The sequence below is a fragment of the Schistocerca cancellata genome, chromosome 7 (genome assembly GCF_023864275.1).
Source record: "Schistocerca cancellata isolate TAMUIC-IGC-003103 chromosome 7, iqSchCanc2.1, whole genome shotgun sequence".
NCBI lineage: Eukaryota > Metazoa > Arthropoda > Insecta > Orthoptera > Acrididae > Schistocerca > Schistocerca cancellata.
The window spans coordinates 329,843,494-329,868,590 of NC_064632.1; the positions used below are offsets into that span (position 1 = coordinate 329,843,494).

General features: G+C 37.6%; 1 protein-coding gene across 1 annotated transcript in view; it reads right to left on the minus strand.

Annotated features, from left to right (window-relative positions):
* Positions 1 to 22,056: 22,056 nt before the first annotated feature.
* LOC126092753 (WD repeat-containing protein on Y chromosome-like) overlaps positions 22,057 to 25,097 on the minus strand; it is a 411,016-nt gene continuing 407,975 nt past the window's right edge. The window contains exon 15 of the mRNA XM_049908479.1: positions 22,057 to 22,149. Coding sequence (XP_049764436.1) covers positions 22,057 to 22,149 — 93 coding nt within the window. The remainder of the gene's footprint in view (positions 22,150 to 25,097) is intronic.

The following is a 25,097-nucleotide window of genomic DNA, read 5'->3' on the forward strand; positions in this document are numbered from 1 at the left end:
ATGTCAAAGCAAACATATTACAAGGAAAAGATAGTCATATCAGATAACAAAATAAAGACAATATGGGATATAGTGAAGGAGGAGACCGGTAGAACCAGACATGAAGAGGAACAAATAGCATTAAGAGTAAATGATACATTGGTGACAGATGTGTATAGTGTTGCAGAACTTTTTAACAAACATTTTATAACTGTTACTGAAAAGATGGGATTGTCAGGTTCGGTAGATGCTGCTATGGATTACCTTAGACCAGACATTTCAAGTAACTTCCATAATATGAATTTGACCCTCACTACCCCAACAGAAATAATGTCCATCATAAAATCTTTAAAATCAAAAACATCTAGTGGGTATGATGAAATATTAACAAAGTTAATTAAATAATGTGATTCTGAGCTAAATAACATATTAAGCTATCTGTGTAGCCAGTCGTTTATCAGTGGAATATTTCCTGAATGGCTGAAATATGGCTGAAGTTAAGCCACTGTTTAAGAAGGGAGATAAAGAAATAGCATCAAATTTCCATCCAATTTCACTGTTGCCAGCATTCTCAAAAATTTTCGAAAAAGTAATGTACAGTCGTCTTTATAACCATCTTATCTCAAATAACATACTGTCAAAGTCACAGTTTGGATTTCTAAAAGGTTCTGATATTGAGAAGGCTATCTTCACTTACAGTGAAAATGTGCTTAATTCATTAACACAAAATTGCAGGCAACTGGTATATTTTGTGATCTGTCAAAGGCATTTGACTGTGTGAATCACAATATCCTTTTAAGTAAACTAGAATATTATAGTGTAACAGGAAATGCTGCAAAATGGTTCAAATATTATATCTCTGGCAGGAAACAAAGGGTGTTATTAGGAAAGAGACATGTATCAAGCTATCAGGCATCATCCAACTGGGAACTAATTACATGTGGGGTCCCACAAGGTTCCATTTTGGGGCCCTTACTTTTCCTTGTGTATATCAATGACCTTTCATCAATAACATTACCAGATGCAAGTTTGTTTTGTTTGCCGATGATACAAACATTGCAATAAATAGCAAATCAAGTGTAGTCTTAGAAAGATCAGTCAATAAAATATTTGTGGACATTAATCACTGGTTCCTATCCAATTCTTTGTCACTAAACTTTGAAACAACACACTACATGCAGTTCAGAACTTGTAAGGGATGTCCCAAGAGTATATGTCTAACATACAATGACAAGAAGATAGAAGAAGTGGACAGTGTTAAATTCTTGGGATTACAGCTTGATAATAAATTCAACTGGGAGGAGCACACCACAGAACTGCTGAAGCGTCTTAACAAATCTCTGTTTGCAATGCGAATTTTGTCAGACATAGGGGATATAAAAATGAAAAAGCTGGCATACTATGCTTACTTTCATTCCGTAACGTCATATGGGATTATTTTTTGGGGTAATTCATCAAGCCAAGCTAAAGTTTTCCGGGCACAAAAACGTGCAGTAAGAATTATATGTGATGTGAACTCAAGAACATCCTGCAGAAGCCTGTTTAGGGAACTAGGGATACTAACTACTGCTTCCCAATATATTTATTCCTTAATGAAATTTGTCATTAAAAATATATCACTTTTTCAAACCAACAGCTCAATTCATGGAATCAATACTGGAAATAAGAATAATCTTCGGATTTAAAGTCACTTAGTCTTGTACAAAAAGGTGTGCATTATTCAGGAACACGCATTTTCAATAACTTGCCAGCAGCCATAAAAAGCTTAACAACCAATGAAATTCAGTTTAAGAGAAGCCTAAAGGATTTATTGGTGGCCAACTCCTCCTACTCCATTGATGAATTTCTTAGTAAAACCAACTGATTTGTATATAAGTACAACATAACTTCTGCACAATTTCAGTGCAGTAATGTGTTCACTGAAAATTTGTGTGTCTGTGTCTGTGTGTGTGTGTGTGGTTGTGCGTAAGTATAATCTAACTTCTGCACCATTTCGGTGCAGTAATGTGTTCATTGTAAATAAGTATTTCAGTAGTTGTATTACATGTTTATTACCTTATAAATAAATAAAAAACTTTTTTATTTTAAATTCAGTGCATTAGTATTTGTAAAATGACTCTTAGTGTTCATTAAAAAATGACGATCATTCCACTTGGGACCTGTGGAATGGTACATTAGCTTATTTGTTTTAGTTGTAAATATTCGTCATGTATTGTTGTTTTTCTGACATGTTCCACATCCTGGAGGACCTCCTCACTAAGGATCAATTGGAATGAAAGTAAATCTAATCTAATCTAATCTAATCTAATCTGGCAAGGGAGGGAGACAAGTGGGGGACGTGGAGGGGACGCGACCGCTGGCTCTCAGGGAAAGGAAAAAAATATAGTGTAAACAGATAATTTTCTTCCAAGAAAATGATTTAAAAATTGTTATTAAGCAGGTTTTTAACAGGGTCAAAACTGAAATGTTTTCATGGGTACTTACAAGCTGCCATTCGTCTTCCAAAACATTAAAAATACTTCATAAACCATCCCCAATTGATTTGCACCCATCCCCCTCGCCCAAGAAACTGTCCTATGGGTGGCCTTGACATAAACACCTGGCAGTGATGAATCACGACTGTGCTGAGAACAGGACGTGGGCAATTCACTGAAGTGGCGGTGTCAGAGAGATGCAGGATGATCATGTGAATTGATCAGAATGTATCATCTTCATCCAGGCAAAGAAGATGTTGATGCACTGGATCTTTTGTAACTTGTAGATGTTGAACAGTGCCCCATTCAGATCTCCAGGAGGGAACTGCCAAAGTGGAGGTAATCATGAGAAAAAGACTGAATAACCAGCAAAAGGATAACACTCTAAATGTTGGGGTAAGGAATGTCATAAGCTTGAACGTAGTAGGGAAGCTAGAAAATCTGAAAAGGGAAATGCAAAGGCTCAATGTAGATATAGTAGGGGTCAGTGAAGTGAAATGAAAGGAGGACATGGATTTCTGATCAGAGGAGTGTAGGGTAACATCAACAGCAGAAGAAAATGGTACAATGAGAGTAGGATTTGTCATTAATAGAAAGGTAGGGCAGAGAGTGTGTTACTGTGAACAGTTCAGTGACAGGGTTGTTCTTATCAGAATTGACAGCAAATCAATACTGACAACAATAGTTCAGGTATACATATTGATGATGCAAGCTGAAGATGAAGAGATAGAGATAGTATATGAGGATACTGAAAGGGTAATACAGTACGTGAAGGGAGATGAAAATCTAATAGTCATGAGGGACTGGAATGCAGTTGTAGTGGAAAGAGTAGAAGAAAGGGTTATAGGAGAATGTGGACTTGGGACAAGGAATGAGAGAGGAGAAAGACTAATTGAGTTCTCTGATACATTTCAGCTTGTAATAGCAAATACTCTGTTCAAGAATCAGAAGAGGAGGAGGTATATTTTGAAAAGGCTGGGTGATGCGGGAAGATTCCAGTCAGATTACATCATGGTCCGGCACGGATTCTGAAATCAGATACTGGACTGTAATGCTTACCCAGGAGCAGATACAGACTCAAATCACACTGTAGTAGTGATGAGGAGTATGCTGAAGACTAAGAGATTAGTCAGGAAGAATCAATACACAAAGAAGTGGGATACAGAAGTACTGAGCAATGATGAGATACATTTGAAGTTCTCTAAAGCTACAGATACAGCAATAAGAAATAGCTCAGTAGGCAGAACAGTTGAAGAGGAATTGGCATCTCTAAAAAGAGCAATCACAAAAGCTGGAAAGGTATAAAGAAGTAACTGTGAAGAAACAATGGGTAGCAGAAGAAATATTTCTACTGATCGATGAAAGGAAGAAGTACAAAAATGTTCAGAGAAATTCAGGAAAACAGAAATACAAGTCGCTGAGGAATGAAATAAATAGGAAGTGCAGGGAAGGTAGAACAAAATGGCTCCATGAAAAATGTGAAGAAATTGAAAAAGAAATGATAGTTGGAAGGACTGACTCAGCATATAGGGAAGTCAAAACAACCTCCATTACATTAAAAGTGAGGGTAGTAACATTAAGAGTGTAATGGAGTTCTACTGTTAAATGCAGAGGAGAGAGCAGACACCATATGTGGAAAGAGCACATTGAAGACCTCTATGACGGAGGAGATTTGTCTGATGTGACAGATGAAGAAACAGGAGGAAGAAGAAGAAAGACAGGGATACAGTATCACTATCAGAATTTCTGAGAGCTGTGGGGGACTTAAGATCAAATAATGCAGAAAGGATAGACAACATTCCAACAGAATTTCTAAAATCACTGGGGAAGTGTTAACAAAACAACTATTCATGCTGGTGTGTAGGGTGTATGAGTCTGGCGACATACCATCTGACTTTTGGAAAAATATCATCCACACAATTCTGAAGACTGTGTGAGCTGACAAGTGCAAGAATTATCAAACAATCAGCTTAAAAGCTCATGCATCAAAGTTACTTACAAAAATAATATACAGAGGAATTAAAACTATAATTGAGGATGTGTTGGATAACAATCAGTTTGGTTTTAGGAAACTTAAAGGCACCGGAGGGGCCATTCTAACATTGCAGTTGATAATGGAAGCAAGAGTAAAGAAAAATCAAGACACATTCATAGGATTTGTCAACCTGGAAAAAGCATAAGACAATGTAAAAAGGTGCAAGATGATCATAATTTTGAGAAAAATAGGGGTAAGCTGTAGGGAGAGACAGGTAATATACAATATGTACAAGAGCCAAGAGTGAAAAATAAGAGTGGATGACCAGGAATGAAGTGCTTTGATTAAAAAGAGTGTAAGACAGGGATGTAGTCTTTTGACCCTACTGTTCAATCTGCACATTGAAGAAGCAATGATGGAAATAAAAGAAAGATTGAGGAGTGTGATTAAAATTCAAGATGGAAGTGTATCAATGATATGATTCACTGATTACACTGCTATCCTGAGTGAAAGTGGAGAAAAATTACATTATCTGCTGAATGGAATAAATAATCTAGTGAACACAGCATATGAATTGAGAGTAATTGAAGAAAGACAGAAGTAATGAGAACTGGAATAAATGAGAACAGTGAGAAATTTAACATTAGGATTGATGGTTACAAAGTAGATGAATTTAAGGTGCTACCTAGGAAGCAAAATAACCTCTGATGGACAAAGCAAGGAGAACATCAAAAGCAGGCTAGCAATGGCAAAAAGGGCAATCCTGGCCAAGAGAAGTCTGCTACTATCAAACATAGGCCTTAATTTGAGGAAGAAATGACTGAGAATGTACATTTGGAATACAACATTCTATGATAGTGAAACATGGACTGTGGGAAAACTGGAACAGAAGAGAATCGAAGCATTTGAGATGTGGGGCAACAGACAAATGTTGAAAATTAGGTGGACCGATAAGGTAAGGAATGAGGAGATCCTGTGTAGAATTGGAGAGGAAAGGAATATGTGGAAAACACTGACAAGAAGAAGGAACAGGGTGATAGGACACATGTTAAGGTATCGGGGAATGACTTCCATGGTACTAGAGGGAGCTGCAGAGGACAAAAAGTGTAGAGGAAGACAGAGTTTGGAATACACCCAGAAAATAATTGAATATGTTGGTTGCAAGTGCTACTCTGAGATGAAGAGGTTGGCGCAGGAGAGGAATTCGTGGTGGGTTGCATCAAACCAATCAGAAGACTGATGACTCAAAAAAAGAATGTTGAGCAGCGAAGAAGTGTAGGGTATATCCCTTATGGTTGAGAAAGGGAAGAAATATGATGGATTTTACTTAATGAAAAAACTGAACAGGTACCAATATTCCAAATGTTTCCAGCATTTTTGCAAAATGTCTCAAAGTTTCTATATTTTAAGTGAAGGAGCATTCCAATAAAAACAGCAAAAGTGAAATGTTTTGATCATAATTCCCGTTTCTCATATGATTTCCATTGGAATGTAACCCTAAAAATTGCTGATTTAGTGACATGTGTTCAATGTTAGGAAATTTTTCTAAAATCTGATGATCTGCAAATATTTCAGTGTTGTATACCAGAAATTCCTCATTACAGAGCATCGTTTCCTACAATGTGATAGAGATTTTGCCTTTATTGTGAGGAACAAAGTATGCTTTCAACTAGACATCTGGATTCAAGCCACTGCCAATGCCAAGGACAAACTTTATCCTCTAATAAAACATGAACAAAATAGGCAAAGGAGATAAGTTGAGTCCCTCAGAGCAGAGAATAAGAATGTGCTGTCAAATCAAAAATAAGTCATAAATTACGATTATAGATTTTATGTCTTATTCAGTGGCAGATACATAAGGGGGTGGCGCACAGGACATGTGGCCCCCTTTGTGGGGCCCCCCGCATTGCCACCCACGCCACTCCCACTAGTCAATAACTCGATTCAGTGCAGTTGACTGATGAAAGAAACAAATGAATAGTGTGAGACGCTATTCATTTGTTTCTTTTGTTAGTCATCTACACTGAATAAAGTTATTGAGTAGTCATACTTTCCTACGTAGCGTGTGTGTGCATGTCATCATATTTTATATGTTTCTATCCGGCACATAGATAGCTAACACATACCTACAAGAAAAGTTGTGGCCATTCTAGTGATATTGATATGTTATTCTGTCTGGCATTTGTTTGAGAAAAGCCACGAATATGCTACTGTTTTCTTGTACAGAGAACCTTCAATAAATAGTGTTATAAATACAATCTATTCGCCAAATAGAAAGATGGTTACATACAGAACCATAAATGCCCTTAATGATCATGATTCTGTTATGCAAGCATTGTCTGTTTGTCCTAGATCTGACAAACCTACTTTGCACACACTGTACAAAATGTTTGCTTGTCTACCTGCATCTATTGCTACAGTAGAAAGAAGTTTGTCAACGTTGTGGTGTACAAAGATGTGGCTGAGGTTGACAATGAAGGAAGATTGACTTAATGGCTTTGCTCTGTGGAACACTCACCCTGATATTGATTGCCCTATTGGTGATGTACATAATTGACCTATTTGCCAGGAAGAATAGGTTTATCACTTAAGGAAGAGAATCACAATTGTAACTTTTTTATATCATAATATGGCATTTTCTTGTATAGGTGTATAGTCAGTTTAAATAAAACTTTCTTAAGCTTTGACCAAGTGAGGTGGTGGAGTGGGTGGCACACTGGATTTGCATTTGGGAGGATGACAGTTCAATCCCGCGTCCGGCCATCCTGATTTAGGTTTTCCGTGATTTTCCTAAATCGCTCCAGGCAAATGCCAGGATGGTTCCTTTGAAAGGGCATGGCTGACTTCCTTCCCCATCCTTTACTAATCTGATGAGACTGATGACCTTGCTGTTTGGTCTCTTCCCCCAAACAACCCAACCCAATCTTAAGCTTTGCATGTGACTTGATTATTTTTTACTATGATAAAAGTAATGGTAGCTCAAGATAAATTTAGTGTCTCCTCCTTGAGGTTTTTCTGTATCCGTCCCTGGTCTTATTATATCATGACAGACAGATTGACGAAAACATAGCAACAGATTTTTTTATCTACATCTGGACTAGAGGACACAATAACAGAAAAGTATAATCAACATTTCACAGCTGAAGTCACCACAGGAAATGTTTTGGATTTACTTTAGTCTTCATCTGTTAAAAGTCACCTGGCCCTGACGGTTTGTGTCTTGAATCTTACAAAACCTACTGGCACAAAATAAGGAACAAATTTATTGAAATTATTAATGGAACCCTGAATGGGGAGGCAGTCCCAACAGATTTTAAACACAGTATTGCCATGTTACTTCAAAAAGGATGAAACACTGAGACAAAATGAGACCCATTACCTTAACAAATTCAGATTATAATATAATAGTGAGGTTTCTCAAAGAGAAATTAAGGCCAATCCTAGGAAAGATAACTGAATGCCATCAGGTACCTATGTCTCCAAGGCCATGATTTACTGAAGACTGTACATGAATAAAGGGAACTTGCAATTTTTTGAAAGATATCAGTGAATGACATCTTGAAATTATAGACTTCACAAAGGCTCTCAACAGACTAGCCCCAAAATCACCACTGCCTTTTAAATCCTTGGGTTAAAGGAAAATAATGTAACTGTCTTAATTAACATTTTCTAAAGTATAAAAAGAACTTATCCATCAGTGGACAACATGTTATTACGCTGGTGCATGAGTTTGTAGTGTTTTTGTTTTGCATATTGGTATTTCTGTTGCTATGTGTTTATATATATATTGTTATTTTGTTTATTGCTATTGAGTTTACATATTGTTATTTGGAGATAGTGAGTGGAGCTATGTATGCTAGAAAGTGGAGTGCCAAATATAGAAACTGGAATACTTCTAACATCTTTCTTTGAGTTCAACAGAGGAGTGACAGCATAGGAGGTAAACAGATAAATTTGCGGTGTGTATAGGGATACCGATATTGGACAGAGCATGGCAAAAAATTGTTTTCCCATTTTAAGGAGGATCTTTTGACATTAGTGACTCTAGTAACTCTCCGTGTTCAGAAAGACCTCCTGGCTTTGATGAAGATTGTTTAAATGTATTAATCCACAGTGATCCTTGTCAGTGTACTCAAGAGCTGGCAGATGTGATGAATTGTGATCTTTCCATGACTGTGCAGCATTTGCATGTAATGGGGCAGGTTCAAACATCAGGTGTATGGGTACCATATGCTCTAAGCCAAAATTACAAATTTTTAGATTAGATTAGATTAGATTTACTTTCATTCCAATTGATCCGTAGTGAGGATGTCCTCCTGGATGTGGAACATGTCAGAAAAACAACAATACATGACAAATATTTACAACTAAAACAAATAAGCTAATGTACCATTCCACAGGTCCCAAGTGGAATGATCGTCATTTTTTAATGAACACTAAGAGTCATTTTACAAATACTAATGCACTGAATTTAAAATAAAAAAGTTTTTTATTTATTTATAAGGCAACAAACATGTAATACAACCACCGCAACACCTATCCACAATGAACACACCACTGCACCGAAACGGTGCAGAAGCCAGACTATACCCACACACACACACACACACACACACACACACACACACACACAAATTTTCAGTGAACACATTACTGCACTGAAATTGTGCAGAAGTTATGTTGTACCTATATACAAATCAGTTGGTTTTACTAAGAAATTCATCAATGGAGTAGAAGGAGTTGGCCACCAATAAATCCTTTAGGCTTCTCTTAAACTGAATTTCATTGGTTGTTAAGCTTTTTATGGCTGCTGGCAAGTTATTGAAAATGTGTGTTCCTGAATAATGCACACCTTTTTGTACAAGACTAAGTAACTTTAAATTCTTGTGAAGATTACTCTTATTTCTAGTATTGATTCCATGAATTGAGCTGTTGGTTTGAAAAAGTGATATATTTTTAATGACAAATTTCATTAAGGAATAAATATATTGGGAAGCTGTAGTTAGTATCCCTAGTTCCCTAAACAGGCTTCTGCAGGATGTTCTTGAGTTCACACCACATATAATTCTTACTGCACGTTTTTGTGCCCGGAAAACTTTAGCTTGGCTTGATGAATTACCCCAAAAAATAATCCCATATGACATTATGGAATGAAAGTAAGCATAGTATGCCAGCTTTTTCATTTTTATATCCCCTACGTCTGACAAAATTCGCATTGCAAACAGAGATTTGTTAAGACGCTTCAGCAGTTCTATGGTGTGCTCCTCCCAATTGAATTTATTATCAAGCTGTAATCCCAAGAATTTAACACTGTCCACTTCTTCTATCTTCTTGTCATCATATGTTAGACATATACTCTTGGGACACCCCTTACAAGTTCTGAACTGCATGTAGTGTGTTTTTTCAAAGTTTAGTGACAAAGAATTGGCTAGGAACCAGTGATTAATGTCCACAAATATTTTATTGGCTGATCTTTCTAAGACTACACTTGATTTGCTATTTATTGCAATGTTTGTATCATCGGCAAACAAAACAAACTTGGCATCTGGTAATGTTACTGATGAAAGGACATTGATATACACAAGAAAAAGTAAGGGCCCCAAAATGGAACCTTGTGGGACCCCACATGTAATTAGTTCCCAGTTGGATGATGCCTGATAGCTTGATACATGTCTCTTTCCTAATAACACCCTTTGTTTCCTGCCAGAGATATAAGATTTGAACCATTTTGCAGCATTTCCTGTTACACTATAATATTCTAGTTTACTTGAAAGGATATTGTGATTTACACAGTCAAATGCCTTTGATAGATCACAAAATATACCAGTTGCCTGCAATTTTTTGTCTAATGAATTAAGCACATTTTCAGTGTAAGTGAAGATAGCCTTCTCAATATCAGAACCTTTTAGAAATCCAAACTGTGACTTTGACAGTATGTTATTTGAGATAAGATGGTTATAAAGACGACTGTACATTACTTTTTCGAAAATTTTTGAGAATGCTGGTAACAGTGAAATTGGACGGAAATTTGATGCTATTTCTTTATCTCCCTTCTTAAACAGTGGCTTAACTTCAGCATATTTCAGCTATTCAGGAAATATTCCACTGATAAACGACTGGTTACACAGATAGCTTAATATGTTACTTAGCTCAGAATCACATTCTTTAATTAACTTTGTTGATATTTCATCATACCCACTAGATGTTTTTGATTTTAAAGATTTTATGATGGACATTATTTCTGTTGGGGTAGTGAGGGTCAAATTCATATTATGGAAATTACTTGAAATGTCTGGTCTAAGGTAATCCATAGCAGCATCTACCGAACCTGACAACCCCATCTTTTCAGTAACAGTTATAAAATGTTTGTTAAAAAGTTCTGCAACACTATACACATCTGTCACCAATGTATCATTTACTCTTAATGCTATCTGTTCCTCTTCATGTCTGGTTCTACCGGTCTCCTCCTTCACTATATCCCATATTGTCTTTATTTTGTCTTCTGATATGACTATCTTTTCCTTGTAATATATTTGCTTTGACATCCGTATTACAGTCTTTAATATTTTGCAGTATTTCTTATAATGTGCTATAGCATCAATATTGGAAATGTTTCGGATTGACAGATACAGTTTTCTTTTTGTTTTACAAGATACCCCTATTCCTCGAGTAATCCATGGCTTCTTTGTAGATTTTCCTCTAACCTTGGTAAGTTTTGGGGGAAAGCAGTGTTCAAATAAGGTAAGCACTTTATTAGCAAGTTGCAAGTTGCCATATCAGCATCTCTACTTGCTCATCAGTTGGTTCATGAACAGCACCAACCATTCTTATCCTGAATCATTACTGATGGTGAGAAATGGTGTCTTTTTGCTAACATACAGAAAAGAAAAGAATGGTTGAGCCCAAACAAAGCAGCAGCTCCCCATACAAAGACCTGCACACATTCACAAAAGATAATTTTATGCATCTGGTGGAACAGTGATGATGTGGTATGCTAAAAATTGCTTCCCCAAGGTGTAACCATCACTGCTGACATTTAATGTCAACAACTGAGCAGCTTGCAAATGTTATCCCAGAACAGTGACTAGCAAGTCTGCATGAAGTGGTGCTGCTCCATGATATTCCCTGCCTGAATCCTGCTAGACTGACAAAAAACAGTATATACATCAGTTGGGATGGTAAGTCATTTCACACCCTCTTTATTCACTTGATCTTGCACAGTCAGATTTTCACCTTTTCCACTCTCTATGGAACAGTCTGTAAGGAACTTCCTTTCCAGATGAAAATGCATTTCAAACATGGCTTGATGAGTTCTTTGCCACAAAACCATTTGATTTCTACAATCATGGGATCAACAACTTATGCCAGAATTGGCAGATTGTTGTAAATAGTGAAGCAGAATATATTGTTAATGGTCTATTATCGGTGTCTATTGTGTTTATTAAACATATGGGAAAAAATGCTACAATTTTATGCACCAACATAATACTAATGACATTCTGAATGAGAACAGAATCCCTCAGGGATCTCCATTGTCAGTGATGGTGTATGCTGTAGCAATGGAACAGTCTGTAAGGAACTTCCTTTCCAGATGAAAATGCATTTCAAACATGGCTTGATGAGTTCTTTGCCACAAAACCATTTGATTTCTACAATCATGGGATCAAAAACTTATGCCAGAATTGGCAGATTGTTGTAAATAGTGAAGCAGAATATATTGTTAATAGTCCATTATCGGTGTCTATTGTGTTTATTAAACATATGGGAAAAAATGCTACAATTTTATGCATCAACATAATACTAATGACATTCTGAATGAGAACAGAATCCCTCAGGGATCTCCATTGTCAGTGATGGTGTATGTTGTAGCAATGGAACTATTTTTAAGAAGACTGAATGCTGCACTAGAGGGTATGTAAGTATCAAGAATGAAAAAAAGGTTACTAATGCATATGCTGCCGACATTCCTACAATTACAAGTAGCAGTAAAGACATTATAAGATTAATAGAAAATATACAGCTTTACCAGACCACAAAAGGCACTAAAATAGATTATACAAAGATTGTAGTCTTGAATCTCACACTTAAACCTCCAGATGTCAGATACTGAGATTGGTATCAAACATTGTATGTCGATAGACTATCAACAACAACACCATTTAGTTCATGCTGTGTGATGTCATCCAGTAGAGCATGCATAAATGGTAATTAAAAGTAGCACCAGAACTATGTAGCATATGAAAAGCATATCTGTGAGTGATTTATCTGAAGATCTCACGTAGATAAGATGCTAGAACTACAGGGCATTATACCAAAGGCCATACATTCAACCCCACTGATAAGTATTTGTTTTAACCATTTACGCATGAAACTGTTATATGGGAGAATATTTTCCCAACATGTAAAAAGACTTTTCAGAGCTTTTAGAAATGTTCTTCTGGCAGTTTGCTTCTGCTTTGTTAGTTGAAAGTATCAAACATATAGAGTACATTTGTATAGGTAGGTGTGATGTTCTGTCACACATGTCTGATAGAGCACCACACCTATCTATACAAATGTACTCTATAGATTTGCTACCTCCAACTAACAATGCAAAGCATTGCTACAAATTCTAAAAAGTCCATTTGCATATCAGAAAAGTGTTCTCCCATATAACAATTTCATATGTAAACAGTTTAAGAACTTGTCATCAGTGTGGTTCAAGCATGGGACATTTTGTACAACATCCTGATGTTCTAGAAATTTACCTACATGAGATCTTTAAATCAAACACTCACAGTTGTACTTTCACTATGCTCTGTAGTTCTGGTGTTACTTTTACTTACAGTTAAGGCGTGTTATATGGGACCACAGCACTCAACATGAACTAAAGCAGTGTTTTAGTTGATACTCTACTGACATACAACACTTGGTACTGGTTTTTGTGTCTGACATCTGGAGGTTTGAGTGTCATGGTCTTGCAAACCTACATATTGCTTTGGGAGACTATGTGAAACATCACTTAGCCTTGGGAGTAGCTCTCTGTAGTTACCCTCTTCGAAGAATGGTATTAGACAAAATCCCTCATATGAAGGATCTAAATATAGAGCAAAAAGTTAAAATAATCAGCTGGACAGCTCTATCAAAAGGGAATACATGGAGCATGTTTCACCCATAGGCCTACCTAATAATATAGCAAAAGTTATTGTGACAACTGTTTGAGAATATCTCTAGCAAGGACATATTTTTAGAAAGGCAGTAGGGGCAATAACCCTGAAAAGAGGAGGGAAGACTTGCACTAACAGACATTCATAAAAAAAAAAATCTACTGCTTTGTGTATAAATACCTCCCTGCAACTCATTATAAGCCATTCAAACAGCATACCAGCAAAATTATTTCAACTTTTTAAACTTGAAAGCACCAGTAGAATAAATTAAAAATTAAAACACATTAAGTTTCATTGTTTAGCATTTAGCTACATGAAATGTATTGTACAGGGAAAGAAAAAGGACAAGAGAAACTTCCAATAGACAACTAACAGATTAAGAACAAAGCAATACCAAAATAAGATGGTGGTTAAGTTCCCAAACAGAAACTGGAAAAGTATTTGGAAAAATTTAAATAATAAATAACTTTCAACGAAAATATATGTTGTATGGTATAGAGTTGTCAATTATATTGGTGGTACTGATAATAAACTACATTAAACAGGTCTCAATGAGAAAAATGCGTGTGTAAAATGCAATGGATGTGACACATTGGACCCTCTCTTTATTTCTAAGGGATAAAGAGATATGAAAGTAATCCAGTGACTTGAAAAGGCACATAACTTTCCCTAAGTGAAGTGATAGGAGAAAAATTAATTTGAATGTTATATGTTATATTCTTCCCAGCAGAAGCATGGCTATTTGGAAATTATATCAACAACACTACAAATAAAAAAGCAAAAACTACAAAATAAACCAGAAAAAAGCTAAAAAAGAACTTTGGGATTACATTCAGACTTCTGTTCAAGAAACAGAGAGTATGGTAATTACCTAGAACAAAATTACAGATGTAGCACAAGCATGCTAATAAATGGGGCTGCTGTTCTAGGTGAAGCAAGGTGGGGGGGGGGGGGGGGGGGGGCTATGTGGGCCCCAAGGCCACTAAGGTAGCTGACAAGCCTCAATAGGACCCTAAGAGAGCAATGTTAACAATGTAGAAGGATATTGATTGAGGACGGGCTTTCAGGATGCGAACTATTAAAACTCAACTGAGTTTCCCAAGTGATTTATTATTTCCAGCTACAGTGCCCCCCCCTTCCTCTCAGTCTGCATCACCAGGTCCCGCAATGATGAGGACACCACTTTGCTGTCTGCAAAACAGCTTGGCGCAGTATGCTTCAAATACTCGTCCCACTGATGGTGATGAGAATCCACAAAAAAAACTCAGCATCTTCGTCATTGTTCTGTGTACCAATTCTGTCCTTCCATTTGCCTGTCGATGCAACTTCTTTACATTAAATAATTTATGCAGTTCATTCATTAAATACGACATGAAGTTGGTCCCTTGGTCAGTAGTTATTGTCTCCAGTACACCAAACTTCAAAATCCAGTTATTTGCTAATGCTTGTGCGACCACTGCTGCCTGTTGATTTGGCATCTCCACATACCTCGAAAAATGGTCTTTTATTTTCAAAATGAATCTGTTCCACAGTGGTGTTTGACTGAAAGTTCCTAAGACATCAATTCCCAACATAGAAAATGGGCATGGTTCTTCTGACAATCGTCGTAGCCATATCTGTTTCTGACTCAAATCTTCTCTCTGTGCACATGGTATACAAATCTTGACATACTGATCCACATCCACTTCCTACCTCTCTGCCACTCTCCTATTCATCACTCTACACCTGCCATGACTAGATTACACATGATGATGTGCTTCCTTTAAAATCTCATCTCTCAGTTTCACTGGCGCTACTACTCCTGGCCCAAACTTCGTTTTCCTGCACAGAGGACCATCATGCATATTAAATTGTGGCTTGTCTGATACAGTTTACAGTCATTGTCAGCATCCTGTAATTCTTGCCATACTGCTGGCATAACCTGTGACTTCTACTTTTGCCACCTTTCTACACAGTGCATCCACATTACCGTGCTTGTTGCCAGGCTTGGGCATCACCTCATAGTCAAATTCACAAAGCCTCACAGCCCACCTAGTGAGCCTTGTGGACGGATCCTTCAACCCCATCAACCACTTCAATGCAGCATGATCTGCCACTACCCGAAATCTTCTCCCATATAAATAACATTTAAAATATGTGATTCCATAGATTATGCTAAGCATCTCCCTCTCTGTTGTTGAGTACTTCCTCTCTGCTGCATTCAACTGCCTAGACGCATAGGCTACAGGATGTTCTTTCCCATCAATTCGCTGACTAAGAACACACCCTAATGCTTGATTTGATGCATCACATGCTAGAATAAATTCCTTTTCAAAATCTGAAAACACAAGAACTGGACTTGATATTAACAGTTATTTCATTTTGTCAAATGCTTTCTGACACTCTTCTGCCCACCCAAATTTCACACTCTTCAATAACCATTGTGTCAATGGCTGTGCTAAATCTGCAAACCCCTTCATGAACTTTCGATAGAAATTGCAAATTCTGATGAATGATTGCACTTCCTTAACTGTTTTCAGCTCCCGAAAATCCCTTACAGCCTGTACCAACCTCAGATCTGTTTGCACTCTGTCTTTACTGATGATATGACCTAAATATTTCACTTCTTCCAAAGCAAAATGACAGTGCTCCTGGCTGAACACTAAACGAGCTGCTCTTAACCTCACAAAGACTTCCCTTAACCACTGTCTATGCTGCACCATACTACTCGAGAACACTATAATGTCATCCAAATAGACAAGACACTGCCGTGGTTTCAGACCCCTCAATACATTGTCTAGCAACCTCTGAAACATTGGTGGAGCAAGGTACTGGCGCTGTCCTAAGTGATCCAAAGTCTCTGATATGTTTGGAATGAGGTATGCATCTATTACTGTCTCATTATTGAGGTATCAGTAGTCACAACAGAACCTGTATTTCTTAGTTCTATCCATAGATTTTTTAGCCACAACAACAATGCCCAACCTTCAGCAACTATTACTATGCTCTATAACACTGCCCGCAAGCTGATGACCAATGAAAGCCTCCACAATTAGCTGCAAATACCTTGTTATTCTGTATGGTTTACAGTAAACAGGTGCTTTGTTACCTGTTGGTATCCTATGTTGAACTAATGGGGTTGCTGGTAATGGCCCTCACGAAAAAACAAATCCTTAAATTCCCCACAACAGTTCTTCCATGTGCTCTTTTTCTGTTCTTTTAAAATGCTTAACTATGTTATGCAATGCAGTTCTATTGGCAGTTAGTGGTTGATCACTATGCCTACCTCTCAAACGCCAGTCTTCGTCATCCGGTACTCCTTTTCCCAAATTCGTGTCTACAGTGCTAAAATTATCCAAGTTCATGGGGACTACTAGCCCGCCATTTCCCTCTTGTATGCATACAATATTACATTCCACAAAACAACCTAATGGATCCAAAAATTCATTATCCTCCAATGGTTCAATAACACATACTGTATCTCCAGGTAGATTCAACTCCACACTTACCCAAAGCGACTTACTGGTGCGACCAGACACACACTAATGTGAATTAAGCCTTAATGGTAATGTATGTGGTTCAATTGGTTTATTCATTATGTTGAACGCCCCTCGTGACAGCTCTGCATTGACAACAGTTTCCCCTAGCTGAAATAACATTCCACCAAGGTTCACAGTTTGTTGTCCAAGGTCAATTTTGGCTTGATTTTGATGCAAGAAATCTACTCCTAGGATCGTGTCGTAGCACTCGCATACCTGTGGTACTGGCTCCATGCATGCACCAAATTGGACTTTCCCTATGTGAAAGTCAACTGTCACTGACCTCAAAGGTGTGACCTCCTTTTCCTCCACTCCATGCAACCTATAATGTGGTTGGCCTAACTTCCTTCATGCGATTAAACTCTTAGTAGCCACTGACACTTGCTCCCCTGTATCCAACAAAATCTTAAATGTTTTAGTTCCTATGGATCCTACTGCTGAACATTCCACCACTGCATATTTATTTGTAGCATTGAAATTAAATGGGAGGTTCCTTAGGTGGGTCTTGGGACCTCTCCGCCATTTAACAATTGTCCACCTCTACTAACTCCACTTCTCCATCCTCTGTGCTGCTGATTTCCACACCTTCCTCTATTCCTTGGTGACTGAGTACATTGCCTCTGCACGTGTCCCATATGCCACACTTATAACATTTTATACCAGCTGTAAACACTGCTTGTCTATCACGTACTCCCATTGTCACATCTATTTCCTCACGTTGAATTGCCAGCTGAATGGCTGAATATAAATCTTTCAGAGCCCCTCACGCACTTTCTGTGACATATGTGCCAGTAACCCCCTCAAAAATATATCAAGTACCCTTTGCTCAGCCTCCTGCAACAGAACACCATTTGCTTCATCGCTCTGACCCAATTTGTAAGTAGACTTGTTAATTTCTCTTTTTCTGTCTGCAAATTGCTCTACCATCTCTCCCTGCCTCTTTGTCATTGTACTCAACCTCTCCCTGGAGTACCCAGTACTATTCTTGGTACTTCTGTTTCTTGTACCTCTGTAAAAGCCCCTCCTTCAACTGCTTAAACTGTCTCACCTTCCTTAAGGCTTCAGAACACCTTACATATGTCTTGACTTCACCCGTTAATCTAATCTTGGCTACATGTAACACCTGCTCATCAGACCAACCATACATCACAACTGAAGTTTCAAAGTCCTCTGCAAACAAACACACATCCTCAGTTGCCTTGCCAGAAAATGGAATAATCAAACTTGCGTCAGCTGGATCACCTCGTGCTGTGGCACCCTAGGCAAAAACGACTGATCCGATGCGGTTTGACACTCACTTCTATATGCTAATTCACTTCTCAACTACGTATTGTCTGCTGTTAATTGTGCTAACTTTTCTAACAAAATCTGTTCCACTTCTGGTTCCAGCACACCTTGCGCCCCTGACTATCTTTGTGTTGCTTTCATTCCCACTTAGTCCCAAAACAAAATATTTAAGTACAAGAATAACCTGACTTCCTACAGCTCCATATCATCATATTCAGTATCATCATTTACCAATAAAAAAGAAATCAAATGCCATGAAAAACAATATCTTACTGACCCATGCTTATGCAAAACATCTAAAATGGCCTGCCAGGAGCCACACTCAAAACACAAACAAAACAAAAAAAGAAAATAAAAGAAAAAAAGAAAGAAAACGTCCAAAACTCAAAAAGAAAAATCGGTCAACATTCACCACAATTTGTGACTGTAATGCAGGTGGTGGGCTCGACCGTCATACTGTTCAGATGACGCCTGCTATTCTGACACCAAATGTTGATGGATGTTGGATGAGGATGAGCAGTCAGGATGTGCCATATTAAAACTCGTCCGAGTTTCCCAAGTGATTTATTATTTCCAGCTACAGTGCCCCCATTCCTCTCAGTCTGCATCACCAGATCCCGCAATGCTGAGGACACCATTTTGCTGACTGTGAAATGGCTTGGCATGGAATGGCTGCCTCAGCAACCTGTGCAACACCCTGCTGTGTGTCAGCCTCGTATGGCCACTGACCTGTTACAATGTCAGGATGTGCTGGTAGTCAGCTCAGCGATCTGCATCCCTGCTGCCTCAGCGCCATTCACTGTGAGCTGTAAGGCACCCGTGGCATGCTTCCTCACTGGTGTGGCTAAGATCACAGCGACAACAAGCACCAGCAATCCGACATCCAAATCTGTGGCCCTTGCCTCGGGATGCCTCCATTGTGTGTTGAGAGCCAACAAGACTGCCCGCAGTAGTGAGCCATGGCGTGGGCCACCACTGGCTGGCTGCAGACCCCACATTGGCCTCAGATTGTTGAACCAGTGACCTGCCATGGACTGGAATGCTGGCGCCTCATTTGCTGCTGCATGTAGCTGGTGGTGTGACACACCCTGCCATCCTAGAGAGCTGTACACTTGAATGCCTTGTTCATGAACCAGCACCAATTTATATGTGGCTGTTCACCTCTGTTTTTCTAACGCACCGCTCTGAGTCATGTACTCATAACACCTGGGTTGGGCCAGTGGGCCCATACTGGCTGTAAATTGCACCATGCAATCCACTGCGTTTACTCTTTTCAGCAGGTCTACCACCCTGCTGCCTCCATTCTACTTCACAACCACTTGTAGTGTAACTTACTGTTAACAGGCCTGTGCCTGGATGTAACATGTGCACTCCAAAACATTGCACCAGAGCCAACCTTTTCCCATCTTAAATGGTGGTGCTGCTAGAACAAAGAATATGTAGGAGGCAATGCTTAATAATGAGAATTTGAATTTTCAGTTAATTTTATATTTATTTTTAAGCAGATTATCATAAAGTGTCACTACTTATTTTAGTCAAACACACCAGGATTAAGGGCATTGTGGACACAATGTATCTAATTTCAAACCATATTTTCTTTTAATTAAAAAAGTAGAACAAAAACTTAATTTGAATTATTATACACTCTGAAGAAACGTTTCTTACTTGAAGTCTGTAGAGATTTTAATTATGCTTAAGTCAATAAATTTTCTATAAGTGTAAAAACATAGAATATAGAAAAGAAGAATTGTAAAATTTTAAAAAGTCACTGTAAGGGGAGATGGATGGCCAAAAATAATAAAAAATAAAACAAATTATGTCACTAATGTTGATGCCAAGGACCTAGCTTCAGTTACTGGTACCACCACATATGTTTTCAAAATAGGTAGATCTGGGACAGGGTTCATTCAGCTTTGTGAGGCCAAATGAGAAGCTGCTTAAAGAAATAAACAAAGGTATCATCCGGATTCATCTATTGGTAATTATGGCTAGAGAGACTGATGACATGGTGGTCACATGTTCACACAAACATTGAATACTCCTAATACTGCCTTGGAGGCATCAGTCACTCAGTTTGAACAGGTCAAAGTCCTAATCTGTGAGTGGTGTTTATGTTTAAAAATCAGGAAAGGAGAGGGACTTGAACTTTACTGTGCACAATATTTTATCACTAAACCACAGATATAGCAACAGAATGGCTCAAACAGAAGAAAACTTTTACAACAGTAACTTCTGTATCCTAAAATACTGCCAGTTCTTGTATATATTAGAATTAGAGTTCTGAAGGACAGCTGAGATTAAAACTTCCTAAAGTGAATGACTCAGTATTAGTCTCTGTGGCAGGTAGTCAATGACCAGGATTTTTGTCAAGGGCTATACTCATCAATAATGGTTTTTCCATGACAACAACATGCTATGTAAAAGGCAGCAGTTGTTTAAAATTGTTTTGTAGAGCATTCTTAACAGTTACAGTAAATGACTTATCACTGAGATAGCACAGCTTGAATGCAGGAAACATTTGTAGGATGTATAGCAAGAAGTGATAATGGCAGATTTACTGTTTTAAATTTACACAGTGCAGCTGTCAGGTTAATTCTCTACATAAATTTGAATTTCGAACAATATTCACCATTATCTTCATCAAGAAAGCAAACATAGCATTACAATATGCACAACATCTTGTTTGGGCAAACATGGATTCTAGTTCAAGCAACTGGATCTGAATTATAAAAGAGGCTGTGGAAATTAAGAGATACACTCTCTGCAAAGTGGAGGAGTAGCACATGATACCAGTAGGTGTATATCTCATATTATACAGAGTGATGGAAACAAAGATGCTGGGAATGATGTTTCATTGTTGGAACAGAAGTAATCTCTCGGTGCATTGGGCATCATTACATCATTTACATTCTTTGATGATCAGTTGCTTTCCTGTTGAAGACAACAGTGGATATTGTCAGAAACTTGGATTTCCACTGAAAATTGACATGACAAGTAAACCAAGAACATGTAACACACTTTTGCTATATGATTATAGAAATCATTTCCATGTGCAGAGTTCCTTAATAACCATGTTATGAATACTCATAGCATATAGCTCTGTGTACCTTTCATAGACTTTCTCATTGGTGGAATGTAAGCCATATTCTCACAGAAACAACTGAATGATAAAAATAAAAGGAAAACAATAATTAATAGAAAAAATAATAATAAAGTTTGTGAAACAAAGTAGAAAATTGTTTTCATTCAGTTAATATAAAAGAAAAATATTTTAAAATTATACAATACATAATAAAAATGTCAAAACTTTATTTAAAGGTTCTATATTTTTATGGAATATGCAGAGGTTTGTCTCTTTGGTCTTGAAGGTGTTCCCACTATTTTCTTTCATACTGTGTTAGTCATATTTCTGATGACCATCCTGTTGTCAAATGACATAGCATGAAATAAATTCAAAAGCATGAACAAAGATGTTGTATTATTCTCATTTGCTATTGAAAGGGAAAAAAATAAAAATGAGGTTACAGAAAGGAATGGTACAGACAATTTAGTACTGGGTATCTCATCAGTATATAATGCATTATATCAAAATACTCACATCAAATATATATTCCAGCAAAGAAATTATGAGCCAAAAATCAAGGCGGGCTGTTGTTCTGTTTCCAATGACATCATTTTCATTTTGCAAAAGAAAGAAATGCTTTTTGGTTTGTAGGAATAGTTCGGGGCTCTTTAATTTCATCATATTCTAGGAAACGGTACACAGGAGTCTGTAATACAAAACAAAAAGTTGATTTTTTTTATTCAGGACAAAAAACCACAAAGTATGGGAGAAATGTTACAAGATGTTTTTGTAAATGATGTTTCAGAAATATATAACATATGTCATGAATCTGCTGCTGAAATAGATTTTTGGTGAGGAAAGTTATTACAAAAATATTTCAGAAAGCATTTCATTAAATGAATTAGAAACATGGAACACAAATGAGAAGGAGTACAGGAAACTTGGAGTTTTCACTCTGGTAGTTCAAACTAAGCATTTATTCACCTATATTATTGATTTACCTTTACTGATTTCAGAGATCACTATCAGTTGTCTACATCCTTAAAAAATTAATAATCTGCACAGTAAAAATGTTAGTGTCAGCCAGAATTAAATTCTCAATTCAAGTATTCTGAAAAATTACAGACGAAATGACTAACAAGCTAATATTCTTCTTTGTTTCTGAATATCAAGGGACTTCCAACAACCTGCCTAATGTTTACTAGCAACTTGTTTAAGACTTTTCACTAAAGTAAAAAATTCCCTTCTGAACCTTAAAAAGTCATTTACAGTCTATAAGGACATTGTTTCTGGCTCTAATACCACAGTAAAAAATTTCACAGTAAATCTGAAATCCATTCTTAATATTAGTCATAAATACCATTAAGGTGTTAATATATTTACACATGAGTGTAAGAATCATAAGAGCTCAAGAGCCACTTCTGCAAGATGTTATCCACTTTACAAGTAGTCATACTGCACATTTCTGTAAATATTTGTTTGACTTTAGCTACATTTACCAGATGATTATGCCATAGGACAGTACTGACTGAAAATATTCTAGCATTCTCATATACAGCTCAACACAATAAGATTAATTTCTATGTCCAACACCAGCAGACATATGTAATCAAGAGTAGCTGGAATGAGGACAGCCAGAAGCTTAATGTCAGGATTGCTGATCACCAAGAAGATGAAGTTAAGGAATTCTGATACCTAGGCAGGAAAACAACCCATAAGAGTACAGTGTCTCAAGAATTCCAGCGTAAATTCTAGAGACACTCGGCTTTCTACCATATCGAACACCCAATATTTTAAGTACGTGCATGAGGGATGGGAGAGTGTCTGTCTTGCACCTGTTTTCTGTATGCACAGGGCTGACATGTGTCGAGAGAATGCTACAAGGTGGAAAGTTGATCGACGTGGGCAAGTGATTGCCGTGCTTGTCACAGAAGTTAATTGCCCAGCACAAGGAGCAAGCGCGCCTTACTCCATGACAGTGCTACGTCTGTCATTATTGTGAACAGTTGAATTGTGTAAAATAAATAACAGACACTTACTTTTACTTACTCCCTTACTGACTCTCTAGAGTTGCAGATGGTGGACTTGTGATGACCTTGAGAGGTTTTTGGAACTGTATTTATTTTGATTTAAAAGTATCCTGAGTGTACGCAATCATTTTAAGAGAAGAGAAAATTCCTCCAAACAGCATCATATCTTTGGAGAAGAAGTTGGGCAGATCATCACAGCTGACTATCCTGGAAAGAAGATCAGCAAAGCCCCTCCAAGTAAGTTCAATGATGAATAGGACATGTGAGTCTTGCTCACCAGCACCACACTGCTTCCTCTAGTCGCTGGAATCTGCCAGAACAGATGGGGCACGGAGGACATAAAGAGCAGACTAGCAGCAGCAAACAGGGTGTTCCTAGTGAAGAGAAGTCTACTAGTATCAAACATAGGCCCAAATTTGAGGAATAAATTTCTGTGAATGTACATTTGAAGCACAGAACTGTGTTGTTGTTGTGGTCTTCAGTCCAGAGATTGGTTTGATGCAGCTCTCCATGCTACTGTATCCTGTGCAAGCTTGTTCATTTCTGAGTAACTACTGCAACCCACAACCTTCTCAATCTGGTTAGTGTATTCATCTCTTGGTCTACCTCTATGATTTTTACCCTTCATGAATCCCTTCAATACTAAATTGGTGATCCCTTGATGCCTCAGAATGTGTCCTGCCAACCAGTACCTTCTTCTAGACAGGCTGTGACACAATTTCCTCTTCTCCACAATTCTGTTCAGTACCTCCTCATAATTAGTTATGTCATCTACCCATCTAATCTTTAGCATTATTCTGTAGCACCACATTTGAAAAACTTCTATTCTCTTCTTGTATAAACTATTTTTTGTCCATGTTTCAATTCCATACATGGTTACACTCTATACAAATTCTTTCAGAAAAGACTTCCTGACATAAATCTATACTCGATGTTAAGAAATTTCTATTCTTCAGTAACATTTTCTTTGGCATAGCCAGTCTACATTTTATATCCTCTCTATGATGGTCAACATCATCAGTTGTTTTGCTCCCCAAATAGCAAAATTCATCTACTACTTTAAGTGTCTCTTTCCCTAATTTAATCCCTCAGCATCATCTGATTTCATTCCACTACATTCCATTATCATCATTTTGCTTTTGTTGATGTTGCTCTTATATCCTCCTTTGAAGACACTGTACATTCCATTCAACTGCATTTCCAGGTACTTTGCTGTCTCTGACAGAATTACAATGTCATCAGCAAACCTCAAAGTTTTTATTCCTTCTCCGTAGATTTTAATTCCTACTCCAAATTTTTCTTTTGTTTCCTTGATTGCTTGCTAAATATACAGATTGATAAACATTTGGGATAGGCTACAACCCAGTCTCAATCCCTTCTCAACCACTACATCCCTTTCACACCCCTTGGCTCTTATGACTGCATCTGGTTTCTGTACCAATTGTAAACAGCCTTTCACTCCCTGTATTTTACCCCTGCCACCTTCAGCATTTTAGAGAGAGTATTCCAGTCATCATTGTGAAAAGATTTCTCCAAGTCTACAAATGCTAGAAACATAGGCTGGTCTTTCCTTAATCTATCTTCTAAGATAAGTCATAGGGTCAGTATGGCCTTGCATGTTCCA